At 39.3% G+C, this 21700-nt stretch overlaps 1 protein-coding gene across 2 annotated transcripts in view; it reads right to left on the reverse strand.

Moving 5' to 3' along the window:
• tmcc2 (transmembrane and coiled-coil domain family 2) overlaps positions 1-21700 on the reverse strand; it is a 111426-nt gene that overhangs the window by 77782 nt on the left and 11944 nt on the right. For both annotated transcript variants that reach the window (XM_055654877.1, XM_055654876.1), the window contains exon 2: positions 16244-16765. In XM_055654877.1, the coding sequence (XP_055510852.1) occupies positions 16244-16765 (522 nt within the window). The remainder of the gene's footprint in view (positions 1-16243; positions 16766-21700) is intronic.

Below are 21700 nucleotides of genomic sequence, written 5' to 3' on the forward strand. Positions count from 1 at the left end.
CAATGTCCCACCTACTGGAGTGTGACGACGCCCCCCCAGTGCAGCCCCCAGGACCTGGCTGAACCGACCCGACCAGCTGTGACCTGCGCCAGATACTGGCAGAACGACATCTGAGATTGCAACGGACTCGAAGAAGAAGAATCAAAAAGAAAAATACAAAAGGTACAGAATGGATTGATTCTGAAGGTAAAAGGAACAAGGCACTGGTGGGGAAATTAAATTAGGAGAGGTTTACAGTGTAAGGATTGGAGAGGTAGGAGGCAGAAGACAACTGTGGAAAGTCTTGTCACCAGAAAAAAATGCAATGGAGATGGATGGACTGGGAGAATGGAATCGTGTCTCACAGGAGACAGGATATGAAGAAATAGTTGATATAGCATGCTTGGTCTGTAGGTTTCTAATGGATTTTAGATACTAGCCTATCAAGGAGACATGAACATTGTTAAGAGTTAGGTGAGGAACAACAGAGTTTGAACCATCTCACCTTTATAGTGAATAAAACAGAATGGGCGACTCCTTACATTCAGACTAGTCAAATAGAGTTAACAACATTAGCAACAGCTCAAGAAAAGAAACATTGGAGCAGTTATGAAATTAGGCAATGTTCCAGTATTCTACTGATGGCAAGGACAGCCTTAAAACTCCACTTGCAGGCACATAATATAATGGTTGAGAAAAATGTTAATCAGCTTCTGCCTGTTCCAGAGATGGAATTAATGGACGGGGAATGAAATCTGACAAAGGCCAAAGATTTTACTTTCATTTTTTTCTGATTAGTGAATTTGAAGTAAATATGACAATTAGTAGTCAATACAGGTGTCATCAGCATTCATGTGGAAAAAGGCTGCATGTTTTTGGACAACTTTACCATGGCTATGATGTGGCCATGAAGTAAGAGAGGTGAAGGATTGAGGCCACAAACACCAGAGGAGTAAATGCAATATCAAGAAGGAACTGCTACTGGTAATGTGTTCAAGAAGGAACTGCAGATGCTGGAAGATCGAAGGTACACAAAATTGCTGGAGAAACTCAGCGGGTGCAGCAGCATCTATGGAGCGAAGGAAATAGGCGACGTTTCGGGCCAAAACCCTTCCTCAGACATGCTACTGGTAATGTTCCTTTCACCCCAAATGAATGGTAAAAATGGAAAATGGTAGGCGAAATCCCATCTGGCAGGGTGCTTGAGGATGTCATGGTCAAATGTGTCAAAGGTTTCATGCAGATCAAGAGGCTATGTAACAATCACATATGACATCGTTAAAGATTAGGACAATTTCAATAAACAACCACGCAACCCTCAGAAAGATGGACAAGAAATTGGGAGAATTCTCCATAAAGTTGCTGAATTGGATTTGAAGGGAGGCTGTCATGGCTTACAAGAACAAATGTTTTTTTGTGAAGTGACAAGAGCATATTTGAAGTAGAGGTGAACGGTGCTTGAGGAGAGTTGAGGAGAATTCATTACATTATCTAAAACGGGATCTACAAAGTAAAAATCACATGACCAGTTCCTTCATGGGAACTGAGAAAGGAAAGAGCAGGAAGTGGATCACAAAGACAACATGAATTCATTGAAGTAACAAAAGGACAAAGAGCATTTATTGTCACATACACAAATTGGTGCAGTGAAATTTGAGTTACCATGCAGCACACAGATAAACACACTTTAGAATTTAACATAAAATATAAAAAACATTCCCCCACAGCGGAATCAAGGTTTCCCACTGTGAGGGTAGGCACCAAAGTTCAGTCCTCTTCCTCTGTTCACCCATGGTCAGGGCCTATTTGAGGCCTCCGCAGTCGCCGTTACGGGCCTGATGTTTCAGGCCCTCGAACGGAAGAACACTCTCAGCAGCCCATAGCCTCCAAATCAGCCGCTTCCTACCGGAGACCGCGGCTTCCAAAATCCACAGGCCGAGCTGGGCAGAAATTGAATGCTGGCGACCTCGGCGAGAGATCCCAGGGCTCCGCGATGTTAAAGTCAGCTCCGCCCGCGGCTGGAAAGTCAACGCCGCCAACAAAGATGATATGAGTGAATAAGCAAGTTCGGTATCTCGATAAACACAAGGAATCATGGGATTTGTCCACCCTTGCCGACATCAGTCTGAAGAAGGGTCTCGACCCAAAACGTCGCCTATTCCTCCTCTCCATCGATGCTGCCTTACCCTCTGAGTTTCTCCAGCATTTTTTGTCTACCACGGGATTTGTCAAAGGTCATTCTGGATTTTAAAAAGCGAACGCAGCGCTTTATAAATTGTGTATAAATTGTTAACTATTCTACCAAGGAATTAATCTAGAATTATGTCAGCTCAATAGCTTCCTTTCTTGTTCTGCTGTTCACACACTACTTACACAGTCCCAGTTCAATTTATTAATTTGCAATTATGAAATATTCAAAAAATTAAAGAGTTTATTATTTTCATTTAATCCTTACTGTGTTTGCTACTGGGATAAAAAAAATATTACTTGTGTTTGAAACTTTTTATACTTTTTATATCTTTAATCTGAGGCAGCAATCCACAGCAGCTGAAAGCAATCATTTTAACCTTGGGAAAAACAAAACCAAGAAAGAAAGCAAAAGGTGGAATATCCTCCTACCAGTCCATCAGCTTCATTTAAGTGTTCCTAGTCAATGTCTGCAGTAATCTTCGCTGAGAAGATAAATAATTGAATTGGGTAAGGGCCAGTTTAGAAAGCGGTTATGCAGTATGCTCAACCTCACCTCTCGAAGGAAAGGTGACAAGAGCCTCAGTTTCCACGATAATTACATGTCGGAGGACGATAGGCATAAACTAAGCTTTTCTTTAAAATAACTTCACTTACCTTCGGGCTAATTGTGATATCAGCTTACCATTTGTTTTCCCAATTTCTCAGGCATTGACCAAAAATACACCGTAGTCAATTTCCCTTGAGCTCTGGAAGCAATCAACTACACCTAATGCAATACCACAAATCTAAAGGGTGCTACTGAACAGAAAAAAAACTGACGAAGAGAATATTAAGGTATTCTGCAAAAGCATAAACTTGGTCAGGCCAGATTACATGGGGTGATGGCAACAGCACTGCATGGAATTGCCAGCAATCTCTTATCATATATTTAAGTGCCACTACTTTTAGGATTACTTTTGAAGTCTTTACAGGCTGATTTCTTCCCCACTGCAGAGAAACAACTTAAAAACCTGCACCAAATAACAAAGTCAATTATATTTATTCATCGTCACGATCTCGCTCACTCACCAAAACATAAAGCAATGAAATCACCGAAATCATCGTAGTTTGAAATGTAGTTTGAACCACTAGTTAATACACTAGTTAATAGTTTTGAAAGCAGTATTTTCTTACCTCTAAGAAGCAAAACTGGAAAATATGTATGAAACGCAGGGCCGTATACACACAGCTCAGCTGGCGAGAATGTTTACCCCGAATGACCCCATGACCTGGGCATGCGCAGTTGTAATACCAAACTCGCTTATTATGGGAACGAAGGGAGTTTGTGACTAAGATGAGGAAGTTTCACCCGAGGCCATGGAAAGTTAAGACAAGTAGCAGCAGAGACGGAGAGTCTCAGTCCAAATTACAAAAGCTTACTAACTTCTTTCATTCCATCTTTGGAGCTATAAATTAATAGATAACTGAGCTAATTGTACAAAAGACATCTCCTCTTACGTGAGAAGCATATTCTGTTAATCAGGAAGAGATCTGAAACTACAGAAAGGCAACACGACAGTGCACTGGTAGAATTGCTGCCTTACAGTCCAAGAAACCCGGGTTCGATCCTGACTATGGATGCTGTCTGTAAGGAGTTTGTATGTTCTCCCCGTGGGATTTCTCCGTGAACTCCAATTTCCTCTCACACTCCAAAGACGTACAAGTTTGGGGGTTAATTGGCTTGGTAAATTGTAAAGTATCTCTCGTGTGTGTTGGATAGTGTTAATGTGCGGGGATCCCTGGTCGGCGCAGACTCGGTGAGCCGAACGGCCCGTTTCTGTGCTGTATCTCTAAACTAAACACAAGGAGAACATTCAAACTCTGAAACACACGTTACCAAAATGGGCTACAAACTTTCAATAAATTAGATCCCTTAGTCCACTATGAAATGAAATAACAGCATTTGATGTTACTTATTTTAATTTGCAGACAATCTAAATTAATGGTCTCTGCACAGTTTAAAGAAACTTTATTTACTTGACACACCCTGAACATATAAAGTCTTAATACATATTTATTATTTCAGCAAACAGATCTTTCAGGACCATAATATCACTCTTCATAAATTGTCTGTTAACTTTCAAATATCTTTCAAAATTTAACTTAAACATGACGCAGTCTAAAACATGGCAAACATAGGCGTTTTCACATTACACTACTTACAACGGCTTGCAAGATGCAGCATTTATTTTCAGCATCTGGGCTTTTCATCTTATCAACAAGGATCAGCAAACAGCCCGCTTCCTTCTCAACAGCTAAATTGACATTAGATTCTTCATTTTAAGCTCTGCTGCTGCTGGTCTAAAACTTTATTTTAGGTAACAATTTTAAGCTAATATTTATAAAAGTATATCAGCCTTTCACATGGCTGAGCATGATTAACACCTCAAACTTCCTTTAAGCTTTTTTTCCTTCCTCCTATATCACACCCTAATTCTGCTGCCCCTCCTCCTTTTACCGTCAACCACCACAACTATGAAAATCAGTTTCTGACAAGATGCTATATTTATGTGGGACTCTGAAGGGATCAATTGGAAAGTTGTGCTGCAAAATAGTGCAGTTTCACCGATGAGCTTGACTTGATCTTTGGTTATCACTGTTGCGCCGTTCGACAGCAATCAATCTGATATATTCAAGAGAGTTAGATTTTGCTCTTGGGGCTAACGGAATCAAGGGATATGGGGAGAAAGCAGGAACAGGATTCTGATTCTGGATGATTAGCCATGATATTGAATGGCGGTGCTTGCTCGAAGTGCCGAATGGCCTACTCCTGCACCTCTTTTCTATATCTATGCCCTATGTCTATCTCAACAAGAAATCAGAATGGGTATTGTCCCTCAAATCAACTGTTTATTACCACACCTGAATGATTATACAATACAAACTTAGCACTATTTCCATCAATAAAGCCATTCGGAAGGTGGCGCGGAACATGACAATTATTTGCTTGCTGGTTTCAAAAGAGAATCTATCATCCGATATAAGCAATCCCCTTTTAAATCTCTTTCCCCATTGTATATCAGTATATCTAGCTGTTGGCATTTCTCCAAAGACTCTTACCAATGCCTTAACTTCCTGAAAAGACTGCATAAATTCAGCATGTCATCAGTGACTCTTACAAACCTCCACAGATGCATCCTAGAACGCATACTCTCACGTTGCATCACAGCTTGGTTTGGCAACAGCTCTGCCCAAGACCGCAAGAGATTGCAGAGAATTATAGATGTAGCCCAGCCAATCATGCAGGCCAGACTCCCACCATTGATGCCATCTACACTTCACATTGTCTTGGGAAAGCAGCGAACATAATCAAGGACCTTTTCCACCACAGTCATTCCCTCTTCTCCCCAATCCCTTATTGCAGAAGACACAAATGCTTAAAAGCACAACACCAGACTCAGGAATAACTTCTTCCCCATGGTTATCAGACTTCTGAATGGTCCTCCTATAAGCTAGGGTATAGCCCAAATCTTCCAACCCATCTCATTACAAACATTTGATTTTTTGTTGAGAAATGCAACAGTATAAAGTTGGAACCCTATATTCTGATTCTCAAATGTTTATATTTGCTTTACTTGTGCCAGCGCAATAACCTGGCCCTCAACACCAGCAAAACCAAGGAACTGATTGTGGACTTTGGAAGGAGTAGGAGGGGGACCCACAGCCCCATTTATATCAACGGGCGATGGTTGAAAGGGTCAAGAACTTCAAATTCCTGGGCGTGCACATCTCTGATGATCTTTCCTGGTCCGAGAACACTAACGCAATTATAAAAAAGCTCATCAGCGCCTCTACTTCCTGAGAAGATTACGGAGAGTCGGATTGTCATGGAAGACTCTCTCTAACTTCTACAGGTGCACAGTCGAGAGCATACTGACCGGTTGCATCGTGGCTTGGTTCGGCAATTTGAGCGCCCTGGAGAGGAAAAGACTACAAAAAGTACTAAACACTGCCCAGTCCATCATCGGCTCTGACCTTCTCTTCCATCGAGGGGATTTATCGCAGTCATGGAACTGCCTCAAAAAGGCTGGCAGCATCATCAAGGACCCACACCATCCTGGCCACACACTCATCTCCACTGCTACCTTCAGGTAGAGTAATTTACAGGAGTCTGAAGACTGCTGGCAGTATCAATCAGGTTCATCCTGGCCAATACTCATCTCCTTGCTACTTCAGGTAGAAGGTACAGGAGCCTGAAGACTGCAGGCTAGGTTCAGGAAACCTGGCTCACAGCCACCAAACTCTGGCTCGATTATCTGATTATTATAACTTCTTTCTGTTATTTGCACTTTACCAGTTTATTTATTCATGTGTATTTATATCATGGTAATATGGACACATTTATCTGTTTTGTAGTAAATGCCTACTATTTTCTGTGTGCTTAAGCAAAGCAAGAATTTCATTGTCCTATACAGGGACACATGACAATAAACTCACTTGAACTTGTTGCACGTGTATGGTTTGATTGCATTTATGTATAGTATCTGAAAGCAGTCAATAGACAATAGGTGCAGGAGTAGGCTATTCGGCCCTTTGAGCCATTCAATGTGATCATGGCTGATAAATAAAAGCTTTTCTCTGTACCAATGCCAATACCATTTTACAGCTGATGGTAACTCAAGCAGGATCCATGTATTTATGACGTCCTTGATAGAAAAGCAAATTGCCTTTCTTTAAAGGTGCAAATATTAATTAATTTTCAAACTTTTCAGTGTTTTCAAACTGATTATGCTGATAACTCGGATTGCACATGTTATGGTCATTACCAACGAAAAAACAAAAGATTAAATAACAAAATAAACCAAAAAGGTTGGAAACTCTCTGCAGGTGAGACAATGCCTATGGAAAAAGTAGCTCATGTTTCAAATTGAAGATCCTTCATCAAAAGTAGGAAAGAAAAGAAGTTATGCAAAGAGGTAAGGGATGGATGGAAGGAAGAAAGATTTCTCTTATAGGTCATGCCAGGAAGGCCAATGCAGCAGTTAACGGGCAGTTCATATCAAAATTGAGTTTTATGTATCATGTTGTGAACTAAGGCTGTGGGATATGCCCAGCAGGCCAGATAAGATAGAAAAAATGCCAAAGGCAAAAAATTGTCCAGTTCTCATACAAAGGAAGACCAACTTTAAACGAGCTGTAGAATTCAATATGCCTATAAAGAGGATAAAGTGGTGTTTCACAAATAAACATTGGCGTTCACTGTTAGTGCGAGTGGCATCAGACAGAAAAGTCAGGGTGGAAGCAAGATGGCAGGTGACTAGAAGATTCTAGTCAACCAAGCAGGCTGAGCATAGGTGGTCTGGAATATTCTAATAAAATGTTTCAAACATCTTTGCCAAGATTATGACAACTGCAGAATTTACTCGAAAACAAATAAAAAGCCGCAGTAAGATTTTTAACACAAGTTACAGAAGACATTAGCACGACAATTAGAACCCCACCCACATTTATTTCTGAACTGAACATTATATTTAGCAATAGGATAAATTGCAAATTATCAGCAACATATCTGAATCTTCAGTAGATCAAAAATAGCTGTATACCCTATTACATACAAGGAAATATAAAAACACCCTTTAATTTCAGTGAATATTTTTAGTTAGTCAGGATACAAACAAAATAATCCCAGTACTTTACATAAACTGTTCAGATAATTAGCTATACAAGATTACAAATTAAAGCCTACATTTATATCTTAAATAGATGTTTTTCCTTCCACAAATAGTTTAGTCTACCCATGCAAAGTTGAGGACAGACTCCGAAAATTGGGCATGTCGACCAATCTGCAAGTTAAACACAGCTTTTATTTGAATTTGAAACTAGTCTGAACATTCATTCATTATTAAGACAACTGTGTTTGCTTTGTTACATAGAGATGTCCCACAATTCAGGTTATCAATGTAATACGTTTGCAGGCATCGACTTGAACCCATCTTTAAAAAAAAGCATTCATTTTTCGTTTCAGAATTTTACTTGTTGATAATAACAAAACTGACAATTTATCTAAGCTTACATAATTTTTAAACAAATGAGATAGTAGCATCCTTTATTAAAATAATTTATCTCCAGTTTTGGGAATTGGTCAATTAAACACCATATGCCATGAATATCATTGGGCATTTGTTTAAATATCAGCTATACTGTATATTTCCCTTTAGACTCCTCCAGTCAGGTTGTAAATATTCTTAGCAGCAGTTATCACGGTGAATTCCCAACTACATTAATCGTACTGAATAATTGGCTTCATTTTAATAACTTAAATAAAGATTAAAACATTCCTGTAAAGAAAAGTTAGGCATGACAAAATTTATAGATATATCTGACCGTTGAACTTTATATAGTTTTATCCATTTTTATTCTGATTAATGCGGGATGAGGTGCAATTTGAATACTCATTTAGCTTTACAAAAATCCAAAACTTGCCCACCATCAGGTGTGAATAATGTTTAATTGTCATGTACACTAGGAAAGAAACACATTACGTACTTGCTGCAGCTTTACAGGCACATTCACGCTACAACATAAATATATACACTAACACAATAAACAATCAGTAATACGAGGTAACTAGACTATAACAGTGCAAGCCAAAGTACACAGTGCAAGCTATACAACGTCTATGGTAGTTTGGTTAGGTTGTGGGTAAAGTTGTGCCGTGTGGTCGAGAGCCTGATGGTTGATGGAAAGAAGCAGTTCTTGAGCGTGGGGGTAATGGTTCCCACACTTCTGTACCATTCCCCTGATGGGAGTAGAGAGATGAAAGAGAGTGTGGACAGGGTGGTGTGGGCCTTTGATGATATTAACTGCTTTTGAAAGGCAACATCTCCCGTAGATCTCTTTGATAGTGGGGTGTCAATAGCAGCCAAGGACCGGGCAAGGTCTGACACTTTCTGCAGCCTCCTTTGTTTTTGGGTGTTGGGGTTACTGAACCAGGCCATGCTGCAACCAACCAGTAGGCACACCACTATACACATGCACAAATTTGACGGAGTATTCTCCTCAGACATCCAAGGAAGGAGATGCGTTGATAAGCTTTCTTTGCGATTGCATGACTGAGTTGGGTTCAGGACAGCTCTTCAGAGATGTGCACGCCAAGGATCTTGAAGCTGTTGATTCACTCCACTGCTGTCCCATGATGGAGGTGTAGAGTCAGTGTCAAAATTAATGTGATCATCTGTTCAACTTGTATCATTTAGTAACAGTACTATGAAATTTCTTTTGGACATTAAAGGTGATTTTTGAATCCAAGTGATCTTGGAAATAACAAACCACAAGCCTATTTGTGCAACAGAAATAAGCTTGGGCAGTTACAGTCAGTCTCACGATAGGATATATGTTAACATGCTCCCTGGTCCAAATCTCCCATGCTGACCAAGGTGCCAAATCCAAGCTGCACCTGGTCCATATCCTTCTAAACATTTTCTACCGATGTACACGTCTGTTAAATGCTATTGTACTTGGCTCAACTTCATCTGGAAGCTCATTGCATATACACCCATCACCACGGTGAAAATGTTGCGCCTCAGGTTCCTATTAAATCTTTCCCCTCTCACCTTCAAACTAAGCCCTCTGGGTCTTGATTTCCCCATCTTGGGGAAAAAAGACCGCATTCACTCTAATCTGGTCATCCCATGGGTAGCTTCCATATTGAAATTCATTGCACACTGCAAGACATTTTAATGCACCTTAGCTTTAAATGTCCACCCTCTTATCTTGCAATTATGTTCCCTTGTTTAAGACAATCCCCCATTATAAGAAGTGTGTCAATGTATCATGAGACAGACCAACTCTCCAAGCTTATTTCTGTTGAACAAAAAGGATTCACAATGTCCAAAGGAATTTCATAGTACTGTTACTAAATGATATAATTTGAACTGATGATCACAAGATTTTGCAAAGATGTAATTTCATGCAGTTGAGGAGACAGCTGCATGAAATCTAAATCTTCCTGCCGTTGATTGGCAAAATAGAGATGAGCAAAGACCCTGAAAAGAATCGATGTGGGAAGTAGAAATTGTGACGCAGCAGCAACAGAAATCAAAGACAATAGACAATAGGTGCAGTAGGCCATTCAGCCCTTTGATGTGATCATGGCTGATCATCCCCAATCAGTACCCCGTTCCTGCCTTCTCCCCAAATCCCCCGACTGCTATCTTTAAGAGCCCTATCTAGCTCTCTCTTGAAAGTATCCAGAGAACCTGCCTCCACCGCCCTCTGAGGCAGAGAATTCCACACTCACAACTTTGTGTGAAAAAATGTTTCCTCATCTCCGTTCTAAATGGCTTACCCCTTATTCTTAAACTGTGGCTCCTGGTTCTGGACTCCCCCAATATCGGGAACACGTTTCCTGCCTCTAGCGTGTCCAAACCCTTAATAATCTTATGTTTCATTAAGATATCCTCTCATCCTTCTAAATTCCAGAGTACACAAGCCTTGCCGCTCCATTCTCTCAGCATATGACAGTCCCGCCATGCTGGGAATTAACCTTGTAAACCTACGCTGCACTCCGCCAATAGTAAGAATATCCTTCCTCAACTTAGGGGACCAAAACTGGACAGTATACTCCAGGTGTGGTCTCACTGGGGCGCTGTACACCTACAGAAGGACATCTTTGCTCCTATACTCAACTTCTCTTGTTATGAAGGCCAACATGCCATTTGCTTTCTTCACTGCCTGCTGTACCTGCATGGTTACTTCGACCCAAGCTTTGGCCTCCTTTCCATCCCTTGCCTTTGTCCACCCATCTGCCAATCAAAACCCACTGCCAGTATCCACCTATCATTGAAGCTAGATACAAAATGTTGGACCCGCTGAGTTACTTCAGCACTTTGTGTGTGTTTTTTTTTCATATCGTTTACCCTCGTACACACCTTGAAGACCATCCAGTTGCACCTCCACATCACTCATCCCAATCACCTCAGTCCATGTCCCACAAAAATGATTCTTATTACTTCAGTCATGTCAGAACCTTAGTATTTTAATAACCTCAAAGCTGACATTATAAATTAGCTTCATAGATCTGCCATTACAAACCCTATTCAGCCAACATCCTCTTCAATTATCTATTTTATTTCCCAAGTTGATTTGCATCATTAAATTTAAATCCAGTTTCCTCTTCAATGGTTTAATTTCCCACAATTGAAGAGATGCCAGTCAAAATGGTCTCCAATCTGCAGCTGTTATTACTAACATTCTATCATTTATCTCTGGAGCACCAAGGAAAGATCTGACCACACTGCTTGGTTCCTTCAGTTATACTTCAGTACATTTTTCTGGAAAAGGCACATAATCATTGTGATGTTTTAGCATAGACCACAATTAACATAAAATGTCTATCAATCCTAACCAAACTGGGTCTCATTCACTCCTCAATGGACACTGGTAAAGCAAGATTGACTATGCAAATGAATTACTTCGTTGCTAGAATGACCAGAAGAATGGACGTACCTTGAGAAAGGAAATAACGAAGAATTTCTTGAGGCAGTGGGTGGTGAATCTGTAGAATTTATTGCCACAGATATTTTTAAGGCAGGGATAGATTCTACATTAGTATGGGTTGTTGGGGGTTATGGGGAGAAGGCAGGAGAATAGGGTTGAGAGGGAAAGATAGATTAGCCATGATTGAATGGCGGAGTAGACTTGATGGAACGAATAACCTAACTCTGCTCCTATGGCTTATGAACTTAGGAACTTATGATGACCATTTAAAGCACAGACAGAGAGAAATGTAATCATCTGCATTAAAATGTCTCAACTTGCTGATATATGTTTTAAGATTTAAAAAGATTCTCTACACTTCACATCAAGTTTATAGATCGTAGTCAGAAGCAGGAAGCTCAGGTCGAATGCATGACCTTACTGGTGCAACAATTTCTATTTTGGACCCAGCCTATTATTTGTCCTAAAAATAGCCACTACTAATCCCTTCAAAAGAAGAGGACAACCCAATGCATACTGAGCTCACATGAACTGGAACAGCAATCAAGTTTTTTCAACAAGCAAAATATAGCAGAGGCGAAAACAGAAAAAGCTGAAAATACTTAAACCCTTGTCCCACTTAGGAGACCTAAACAGCAACCTCTGGTGACCTTGCCCGCCACCCAAAAATAAAATCAAAGTCGAGGTGACCTGCAACCTCCTACCACCTCCCACGCATAAGTTGAAAACCTTCCTCGACTATGAAGAAAACCGGCTTCGACTAGACCTGCGACAAAAAAATTATCAATTTTTAAAACGGCAAACTGTATTTTAAAAACCCATTTTTAGTCGAAGCCGGTTTTAATCATGATGAAAAAATAGCAGCAACCTAGATGAAGCCTCGACCACGCGGAAACCACTTTCGACCATTAGGGAGAGTGACCAAAACCTCCGGTGACCTCATGGAAACCTTGGGTGGCGAGCAAGGTCACCAGCGGTTGCTGTTTAGGTCTCCTAAGTGGGACAGGGGCTTTAAAGGAGACCAAGTAGCATTTGTAGCAGTAGAAGATAGACAAAAAATGCTGGAGTAACTCAGCGGGACAGGCAGCATCCCTGGAGAGAGGTGTTTAAGAGGGAACTGCAGATGCTGGAGAATCGAAGGTTACACAAAAAAGCTGGAGAAAATCAGCGGGTGCAGCAGCATCTATGGAGCAAAGGAAATAGGCAACGTTTCGGGCCGAAACCAAGAAGGGTTTCGGCCCGAAACGTTGCCTATTTCCTTCGCTCCATAGATGCTGCTGCACCCGCTGAGTTTCTCCAGCTTTTTTGTGTAACCTTCCCTGGAGAGAGGAATGGGTGACTTCCTGGGTCGAGACCCTTCTTTTTGTAGCAACAGAAACAGATTAAACATTTTTATCAAAGAACTTTTAGCAGAATTCGCTTGATTCCAAGTTAGATGGCTCCAATTTGTATAACCAGTTTTCTTGCTTTTATCGCTTTTCTCAGTGACAGGTGCCATTTAACTTCTCTCAATAATGGGAGATGATATCAGAATTGGAGCAAAATGAATAATTCCAAGCATTCCCTTTATTAGGAAACCCAGGTGCGAAAAGTCATCTGTGGTGGATTAAGATAAACCCCAAATTTAAATATAAAAAATACTATTGTTGCGGCAATTTGCAATTCATGTTCAATGTTTACAAGAAATGTATTAAAATACGATTACAAAGTTTCCTGGAGAAAATATGCGCTTGCGACATATTTCTTTCAAAATGCAAGGATTTTTGTTTTTCACTCTGGAAAATTGCTAGGAGATTATACATCACTGCAGAATAGTTATTTAACCTTGTGTAAATAATTCTATATTTCATAGTATCATTAGATAAAGCTGCAATTTAACGACACTTTGCTACTGCTTACGTCTAGACATGGTGGAGATCCTACAGTTTAGTTGCCTTTTCAAGCATAGTGGACAGCAATCCAATCATCCTGCTGCCCTTGTTCATTGTGTCTGCAGAAAACCATTACTCTAGTTTCGAACATTCAAACCTTCAGCAGATCAACAGCTGGCTATTTGATTTTTTCCACATGAAAGACAGTTTTGAGAAACACAGATGATATTGAAACATTAATTGCATCATCAATTCTACACGACTATATTATAACAATTAATATCCCATAACATTAACAAAGGATTGGTTTTTAAATGGACAATGTTGTCAATGGAACTTAAAAAAAACAGAATGTGCAATTTATAGAACAGATAGAAGCTTGATTTCACCATGTTTGACTATATCATCTATGACTTTGTCAAATTATCCTCAAAAATATACTATTCGGGATATGACCTATTACAAATATTTTACTGATGGTGCAAGCATTTGAAAATGACAAAGCAGTGCCATGTAACATTAAAACATGCATCCTACCCTTAATACAGTAACATCGAGGCAAATTCAAGCTGTTTGCAGACCCAATCCACCCCACATTCCTGATTTTCTCCTATTTATTAGCATCATTCATCATGCTAAACACTTTGAAATACCATGCCCCTGCTGATGCTGTCAAAGTGCAGCAAATGTATGTGGATATAACAAACCTCTTGTACGCACATAAAAAATGATCCACGTTAAGATGCAGGAGTGATAAGAATGGCATCTCATTTTCTCTAGTGGTAAAAGCTAAAAGTAGACATAAACGGAGAAGTAAACTTCATTTTTAATTTATCCTCCTTTTCTTGTAGTGTTCACACCCAGGTAAGAAAGCATTAAGCTCATACCTTGAAATTAATAATATTGTATGAGAAATATGTTCATTTTAAATAGCAAGATGTCAGAAGCAACAAATTCCTTTTTCATCACCAAGGCAAATAATAATTCCATTTCCCAGGCTCCTCATTCAGGTTTCTCTTATAATGGTTTGTTAAAATTATGGTTAACACACTACAACAATCACCCTGCAGCTTGCCAACTTTGTCACACAACGACTATTTTGATGCTGCCCCACCCTAACCAGGTTTACCTGGAAGAAGCCGTTTTTTTTTCATTTAAGCTGAGGATATAGCAATATGAACCCCATGGCAATAAATTCTGCAAAAATCATACTGGACTGAAGAATCATTCTTATTTGTCACATAACACATCCAGCAAAGCCAGTTCCAATTTGTTCATAATTTCACGTTTTCAAGTTTTAAAATTGTTAGAAGTAATGCAACGTTTATCATCTCACAATTACTATGATTACGAATGAACAGACAAAAGAAAATTAATCCTACACAGGTGAAAAATTGTTCTTAAACTAGGGGCAACTGATCGTGCTCGTTTCTTATTAATTTATGTGGTCCAATTTGATATCCATGTTATTTCGAGCCATAAGACATGGCCAGTTATCAAATAATATTTGCAGTATGTATTTCAAATGTTATGCTTTATGCAAATATACCAATCAGCAATGCAAGTTCTTTATAACACCGTAAATGTGTTTAGTGATTTTTTGAAATACAAGAATTAAAAGGTTCCATTTTGACTGAGTGGAGTATGTAGATTCTGTCTAAAATTACATGGGGTTCCTCACACATCCCAAAACATGCTGGTAGGATAAAAGATGGGTATAAATTACCCGTCAATAAATGCCAGAAAGTTTCAAAGAGAAGGTGATGGGTACGTGCAAGAGAGAATAAGTTGCAAGGTCCAATTATTATTCAAAATCATGCTGGAAAAATAACTTGCCCGTTGCAAGTCCGAACCACACGGGCCTTCATCCCTTTCATCCGTCATAGACAGAATGAATTACTTTAGTTATGTGATTTTATGTAACACATGGTTTCTTTGAAATGCAATCGTCTTAAAGCAGAACTACCTTTCACTCGTTCTGATATCTCAATGACAGAGTTGGTGTGGCAATGCTCATCAGAAACATCTCGGGACCTACAGTTTAATTCGACTACGCAAAAATTATGCAAGCGGTTCTTTGTTTACATTTAGATAAAATGAAATTAAACTTGATAAATTGTCAGCAGTTTTAAAAGTTTGACAAACAATGTTTTGCTCGGGTCACATCACTTGTAATCTGACACATTGACAATTGAACTACTTTGTCCACTGCAGTTATTCCACCACTGCAGGCTGTTATCGAACAGACAGAAAATGAAAAGCGAGTATCAAAGGTCTAAAACCCGAGGAACTGGAGAGACCCAAGCATTTCAAACTCAGAAATAAAATTAAATAATTTATACTATAAAGCTAAGGGGAAACACAGTATAGCAAACATAATAGCTAAAAATAATCAACATAAAATATTAACTTTGATTTGTTTTCTGCTAAAGCTGTCTGAACTTAAATCTTTACTGCAAAGTACAAATTTATTTTAATTATGCATAACACAAATGATTAAAATTTACTTCCTTGGGAACTCTTGTAACATTTACCTATTAGTTAATTTTATTCCAGTTATTCTTTACTCCATGATCCAAACTCTGTTGATTGTAGGGATTTAAGACGAAGGTGAACATTGACAACATAGAATCTTAACAATAAGCAGGGCAACACTATCAATTTGTTCCACTCCCCAAAGCCTAAAGATGCACTTTGTAACATTGAAATCCAAGGAAGGTCTTTACCTTGTCGGTGTTTCTTTCTGACTCTTCACTCGCTGGATGTGTAACGCTAATTTCTCCGGCAGTAATTGAGGTGTCCGTAGTGGATGATGATCTGGGTCTGTACTGATGCTGTTGTAAGATTGCAGTCAGTGAACTGTCCTGAGGTGCTTTACGCACAAGATGAGGGCTTCCTTTCTGGGCTTCACTGGATCCACTTTTTGTTCTCCTGCTGCTGCTGTGGAGACTAGCTCCTCTCTTGATGGATGGTCGAGCCCGAATCTGTTGTAACACTCTGTTGAAGGCTGTGGGACGAGCAGGAAGATCATGGAGGGACACAGCATAGGATACGCGATGCATTTCAGGAGATCGTTCCTTTTCATCTGCAGAGTCATGATCGGAGTGGCCATAAGGATGATGGAGTTGAGATGAATCCTGCATACTCTGATCACGCTCCCGAGACCGCTTTCGATGATGGAAAAGCTGCTTCAAACCATGTCCAAACATACCACCTGAACCACCTCCTTCAGATAGTTGCTGGATTTTCTTAAAGACAAAAGTAAAGAAAAGAAAATGTCACCGTTAGATCCCTTTCTTAGAGGTATGCTTTCTTGTTCATGATCTCACATATCCTCCTTCAATAATCAAGTAAGCAGTCTATTAGCATTTTGTTCAATGAAAAATATCAAATACATGTCAAAAAACAAACAATTGTGCTTCAGTCTATTCATGTTTTTTTCCTGTAATTCCAATGCTGTCATCAATAGGCCTGTATCTGACACATTATAAAAATCGGCAATTTTCCGTAACAGAACTTTCAAATTGGTGCAGAATGGGAGTACAGACCTTTTCCAGCAGAAATGCAAAGGAATAAAGTACCAATTCTTTTGAATGCTAACAGACAAGAAGCACAAGGGAAGAATAAAAGCTACACAAACCTAAATGTTAAAATTGTAACATGTCCAGGAAGATTATCAACACATACTCCTTTCATTTAGGACATTATTGCATCATACAATACATATAACACCTCTGGATCACCAAGTCCACAGTGACCAAGTGAAGATTTAGACTACATTTATATTAATTCCACCTTATTCTCCCCATGTTCCCATCAACACCCACAGATGCCGCCTCTCATTACCGTCTATTGGTATTTTATGGTGGCCAATTAACCTACCGCCCACACATTTTTGGGACATGGGGAGAAACTGGAGAGGAAACCCATACCACGGGGAAATTAAATACAAGCTCCATGAAGGGAGCGTTCAAGGTACGAATTTAACCCGGTCGCTTCCACTGAGGCAGTTTCTCCACTAGCCATTCAAAGCATAATTCCTTGGTGATCTTATACTTTTTTCACCCAAATTTGCCTCGCAACATCCAGTATTAGGTTTAAGCTCCTCACATTTTTAATATAAACCATAACAACGAATATTGAATATCATATATTTTTTATCTGTGGCACATTATTCAACTACAAGTAGCAATGTTACACAATTTTGAGATTTAAAAAATCAAGCCTGCAATTTATCCCATCAGATAAAGCATAACAATAAGTTTAATTTGACACCTAATTCACTTTCATATCTCAAGTAATAAAAAAGTTATGGCCATTTTCATACTCGGAAATTAGCATCTTGTTCCCTATTGATTTTCTATGGACATAACAAAAAAGCTGTGATCGTGGACAGTCAAAAGCCCATAACCTTCTTAAAAATTAAGAGAACTGAATGAAATTTTCAGTTATCATAGATTGAAGCATTCTGAAACAAATATAAAATAATCTTACTTGGATGACCTGAAATTAAAGCATATAATTAGTTAGTTACCCAATTGTAGCTAATTTCAAACTTCAATTACTAGATCTAAACATCTATCCATTTCTTAATAAATGATTAACATTTTTAAATAGCCCAAGTGTCCAAATAATATTCACAAATAATTCACAATAAAACATGATTCTTAAATCTCATTTACATCAATTTATAGGCCAAATGGAAGGAATTTAGTGTTCAATTGCTGTAAATTAAAGTCAATTTAAATCAGCTTTCTAGTGGGTTCCTGTGAACGCGCTGGTTTAGAACGTTCACATTGCGCTGGATTTGTGCCTTCAAGTGCCCAGAAAAATACTGCGGGATATAAAGAGCCCAAAATGAACTACTCGCTATAGAAAACTTTATATACAGGGTTATATAACAAGCCCCATTTAATGTAAAAATAAGGTACATACCTTTAATTGTTTGCTTTATAAAACCCTGGGGCTGCGAGAGGTTGCGGGTTGAGAGAGTGATTTTTAAACTACTATAACTATTATACAAGGCCATAAAAACTAATAATACCTTTTGCGACGGGGTCTTTCAGCGATTTTCCGTTAATGATTTACTAGGCTGAACATTTTCGATTGCAACAGCCTAGTAAAAATCGCGTTTTAAACCCGCCCCCTCTAAACAGTGCCAAAATTGCGCACACGGGGTAGGGCAGATGCTCAGCCACGATTCAGGTAGGTTTTGTAACATACCTACTACAAGCAGTAGCTTAACCAAGCCCAAACATATTCTTTGCCATCGGTCAACCAGTCATGATCAGAAACAAGTTCGAATATTTTTCATTACCCTGCTCTCTTGCATGGCAGCAATTGCTTCAAGCCATGTATGGCTGAAATCCTGACTGATTATCACTAAGCTGGCCCCATAGCAAAAGCGTCCACGTCGCGGGGCTGGAAACTGGAAGTATCCTGAGCTAATTCTGCTGCCACCATCATCTATTGCGACAAGTGATGGCTCCCACTGATTATCGCCGGAGGCTTGCGTCCTTTTCCGGATGGACGATGACAGCGAGGCCAACATTTGTAACAAGATGGACACGAAAAGAAGATCATTAAGCTTACATTTTTCACATAACATCATTTTTATGTATCCCAGCAGCTGAAAAGTGAGATCAAAACAATTCTCTAAGATTTGCAATTCCATTCCTGCATATGGTTGCTATCTCAGAGTTCAACCATGAGTAGATAACTGAACTCAGAGTCAGTTGTACGGCACAAACAATAAACCCCACCATGTCTCCACCAGTCATCAAATAACCATCCATACCAGTCAATTTAATACAACTTTTCTCATGGTCTCCAATGTCTTGTCAATTCAAGTGCTCATCAAGACAAGTTGAATGCAGACTAAGTTACTTCCACCACCCTCGGCCATTCGAGGTGTCTCTGAAAAAATCCTCCTCAGATCCCTCAAAACTTTAAGATGTGGCTTAAATCTCCACTCTAAATTTTCCATTTATACTTGGACAGAGGCAGAAATAAATCATGACACTGAAATATATCATATTAGTTGACCATTATAAACGGCACGATTTAAGACTCATCAAACCAGCTCGACAACAAATTGATTGATAACCCGCAGTTTAGAATCACTGATGTACAAAACCAACTCTTTTTTCACCTGGTTAATTTGTACAAATTAAAAATTATTTTCTTTAAATAAAATCATTTATTCCCTCAGTGGTACTGTTAAACATGACACCTGAATTAATACTAAGATAGGTCATCTCTGATCTGATCCTTGACATGTGCTGAACGTTATCACAGCAAGTGGGGATATCATATATAGCTTCTGGGGGGGGGGGGGGGGGGGGGGGGGAGATGGTTGGTTTTGCAGGGACCACATCGGGCAGATTGGTGGGAAGGGAGCATGCATTCAGAGGCTGGATCTTATTCTGCCAACATCTTGGACTTTAGGTAGAAATTGATGGATTTTTCCAATAGTACGGGTGTCAGGGGATATGGGGAGAAGGCAGGAGAATGGGTTTGAGAGGGAGAGATAGATCGGCCATGATTGAATAGCGTAGTAGACTCGATGGACCGATATGCCTATTTCTGCTCCGATAACAATGAACTTAATACCTAAATACACAACCACAAAAATAACATGAAATCATAGCAAAACACCATCACTTGTCAATCTTTAAAGCCAGGCCAAGACAACTTCATCATATGCGAAAGCAAAATTGAGAATTGACTACCGAAATGGCTGGAACAGAGAGCCCTTTTCACATTAAAATGTCACTGTTCCATTTTCACAATTAGTCAGATTTGGAGTACAATGCATTGGATTTACATTTTCCCACTAGCATGACAATGGATAAATTTGAACACTAAGTAATCCATGAACTTGGAATTTAACTGTTTTAACCATGTTAAGATTTCTTCTCTCAAACACAACTCATCATTGAGCAAGACCGTAACTCATTTCTCGCAATAAATTAATCTTATTACTCGCCTGGGACTGAATCTCACCCAATCCTTTTTTTTGCAACATAGTATTGTTAAACAAAGTGTTTGAACAAATAGATCTTACTCAAACCACAAAGTCCTCACTTAACCACTTGCTACACAGCAGAAGCAAGGCACAACTGAATCCATTGTTTATGGACTGACAAACTGACGGACAGTGCTTTAGAAGTTAGAGAATTGATGCAGAACCATAATTAGTTTTTGATAACAGCAACATTTAACATCACAGAAACTAAAAAGAATTGGCCAGATTGTATTGCAGATTGCCCTTTGCAACTAAACAACTTACAACAATACATGCGAAAATTGAAAATTTACAATATGTTCATCCTGAGATTTGTTTCCCAGACTTAATGATTCAGCCAATGCCTCAATTACTACAGAGCTTCCAAATTTGATTATTATTGCTCTCTTTAATAGAGCTTCAGATAATGCAATGAAGACAGAAGAATGAAGAAGCTATTACTTTTTTTTTAAAAACAAGGCAACTGAATTGCTATTACATGATTAAGTCCTCCACTTTCCTGCGTTAGACACAAAGTCACACAGCTAAAAGTAGTGTTGTCCAGAACAAATTTACCATTTGTACAAAGGTAATTCAATAATGTTCTGGGGGGAAAGGGGGGAATGCTGATAGGATCAACAATCCACAAGTTTAGACTAATGTCCCTTGCATATTATTAGTTAATTAAACAATCTGGAATAACAGGTATGTATAAATAGGTCTAAAATGTACAAATGAGTGCAATTGTCTTTATAATGTTCTCATTGCTGTCCAACATGGCAGTTAAATATTAAGTGGCATGATAAATCACAGTATTTTAAAAATAGAACCAGATTAAAACAGAGGAAGGACACACCCAGCCTGTTTGACTCCAATGTCACCCTTAAGCCAAGGCCCCTCCCAAAATACAGGGTCGGGGTCAGGGGATGGGGAGGGACGAGTGAAGGGTAATAAATAACCCGAAACTAAGAGTAATAAATCTATTTGACACAATGCACAGACTCGTACATTTCAACCAAAATCCCAGATTCCACGTCACTCATCCCTCCCCATCCCCTGACCCTACCCTGTATTTGTAGGAAATGCCTCACCTGTCACCACACCTCCTCCCTCACCATCACCCAGGGACCAAAAAGCCATAAACAGAAAGATCTGGTGCCCAACATTTGCAAAACGT

The sequence above is a fragment of the Leucoraja erinacea genome, chromosome 24 (assembly GCF_028641065.1).
Source record: "Leucoraja erinacea ecotype New England chromosome 24, Leri_hhj_1, whole genome shotgun sequence".
Lineage (NCBI taxonomy): Eukaryota > Metazoa > Chordata > Chondrichthyes > Rajiformes > Rajidae > Leucoraja > Leucoraja erinaceus.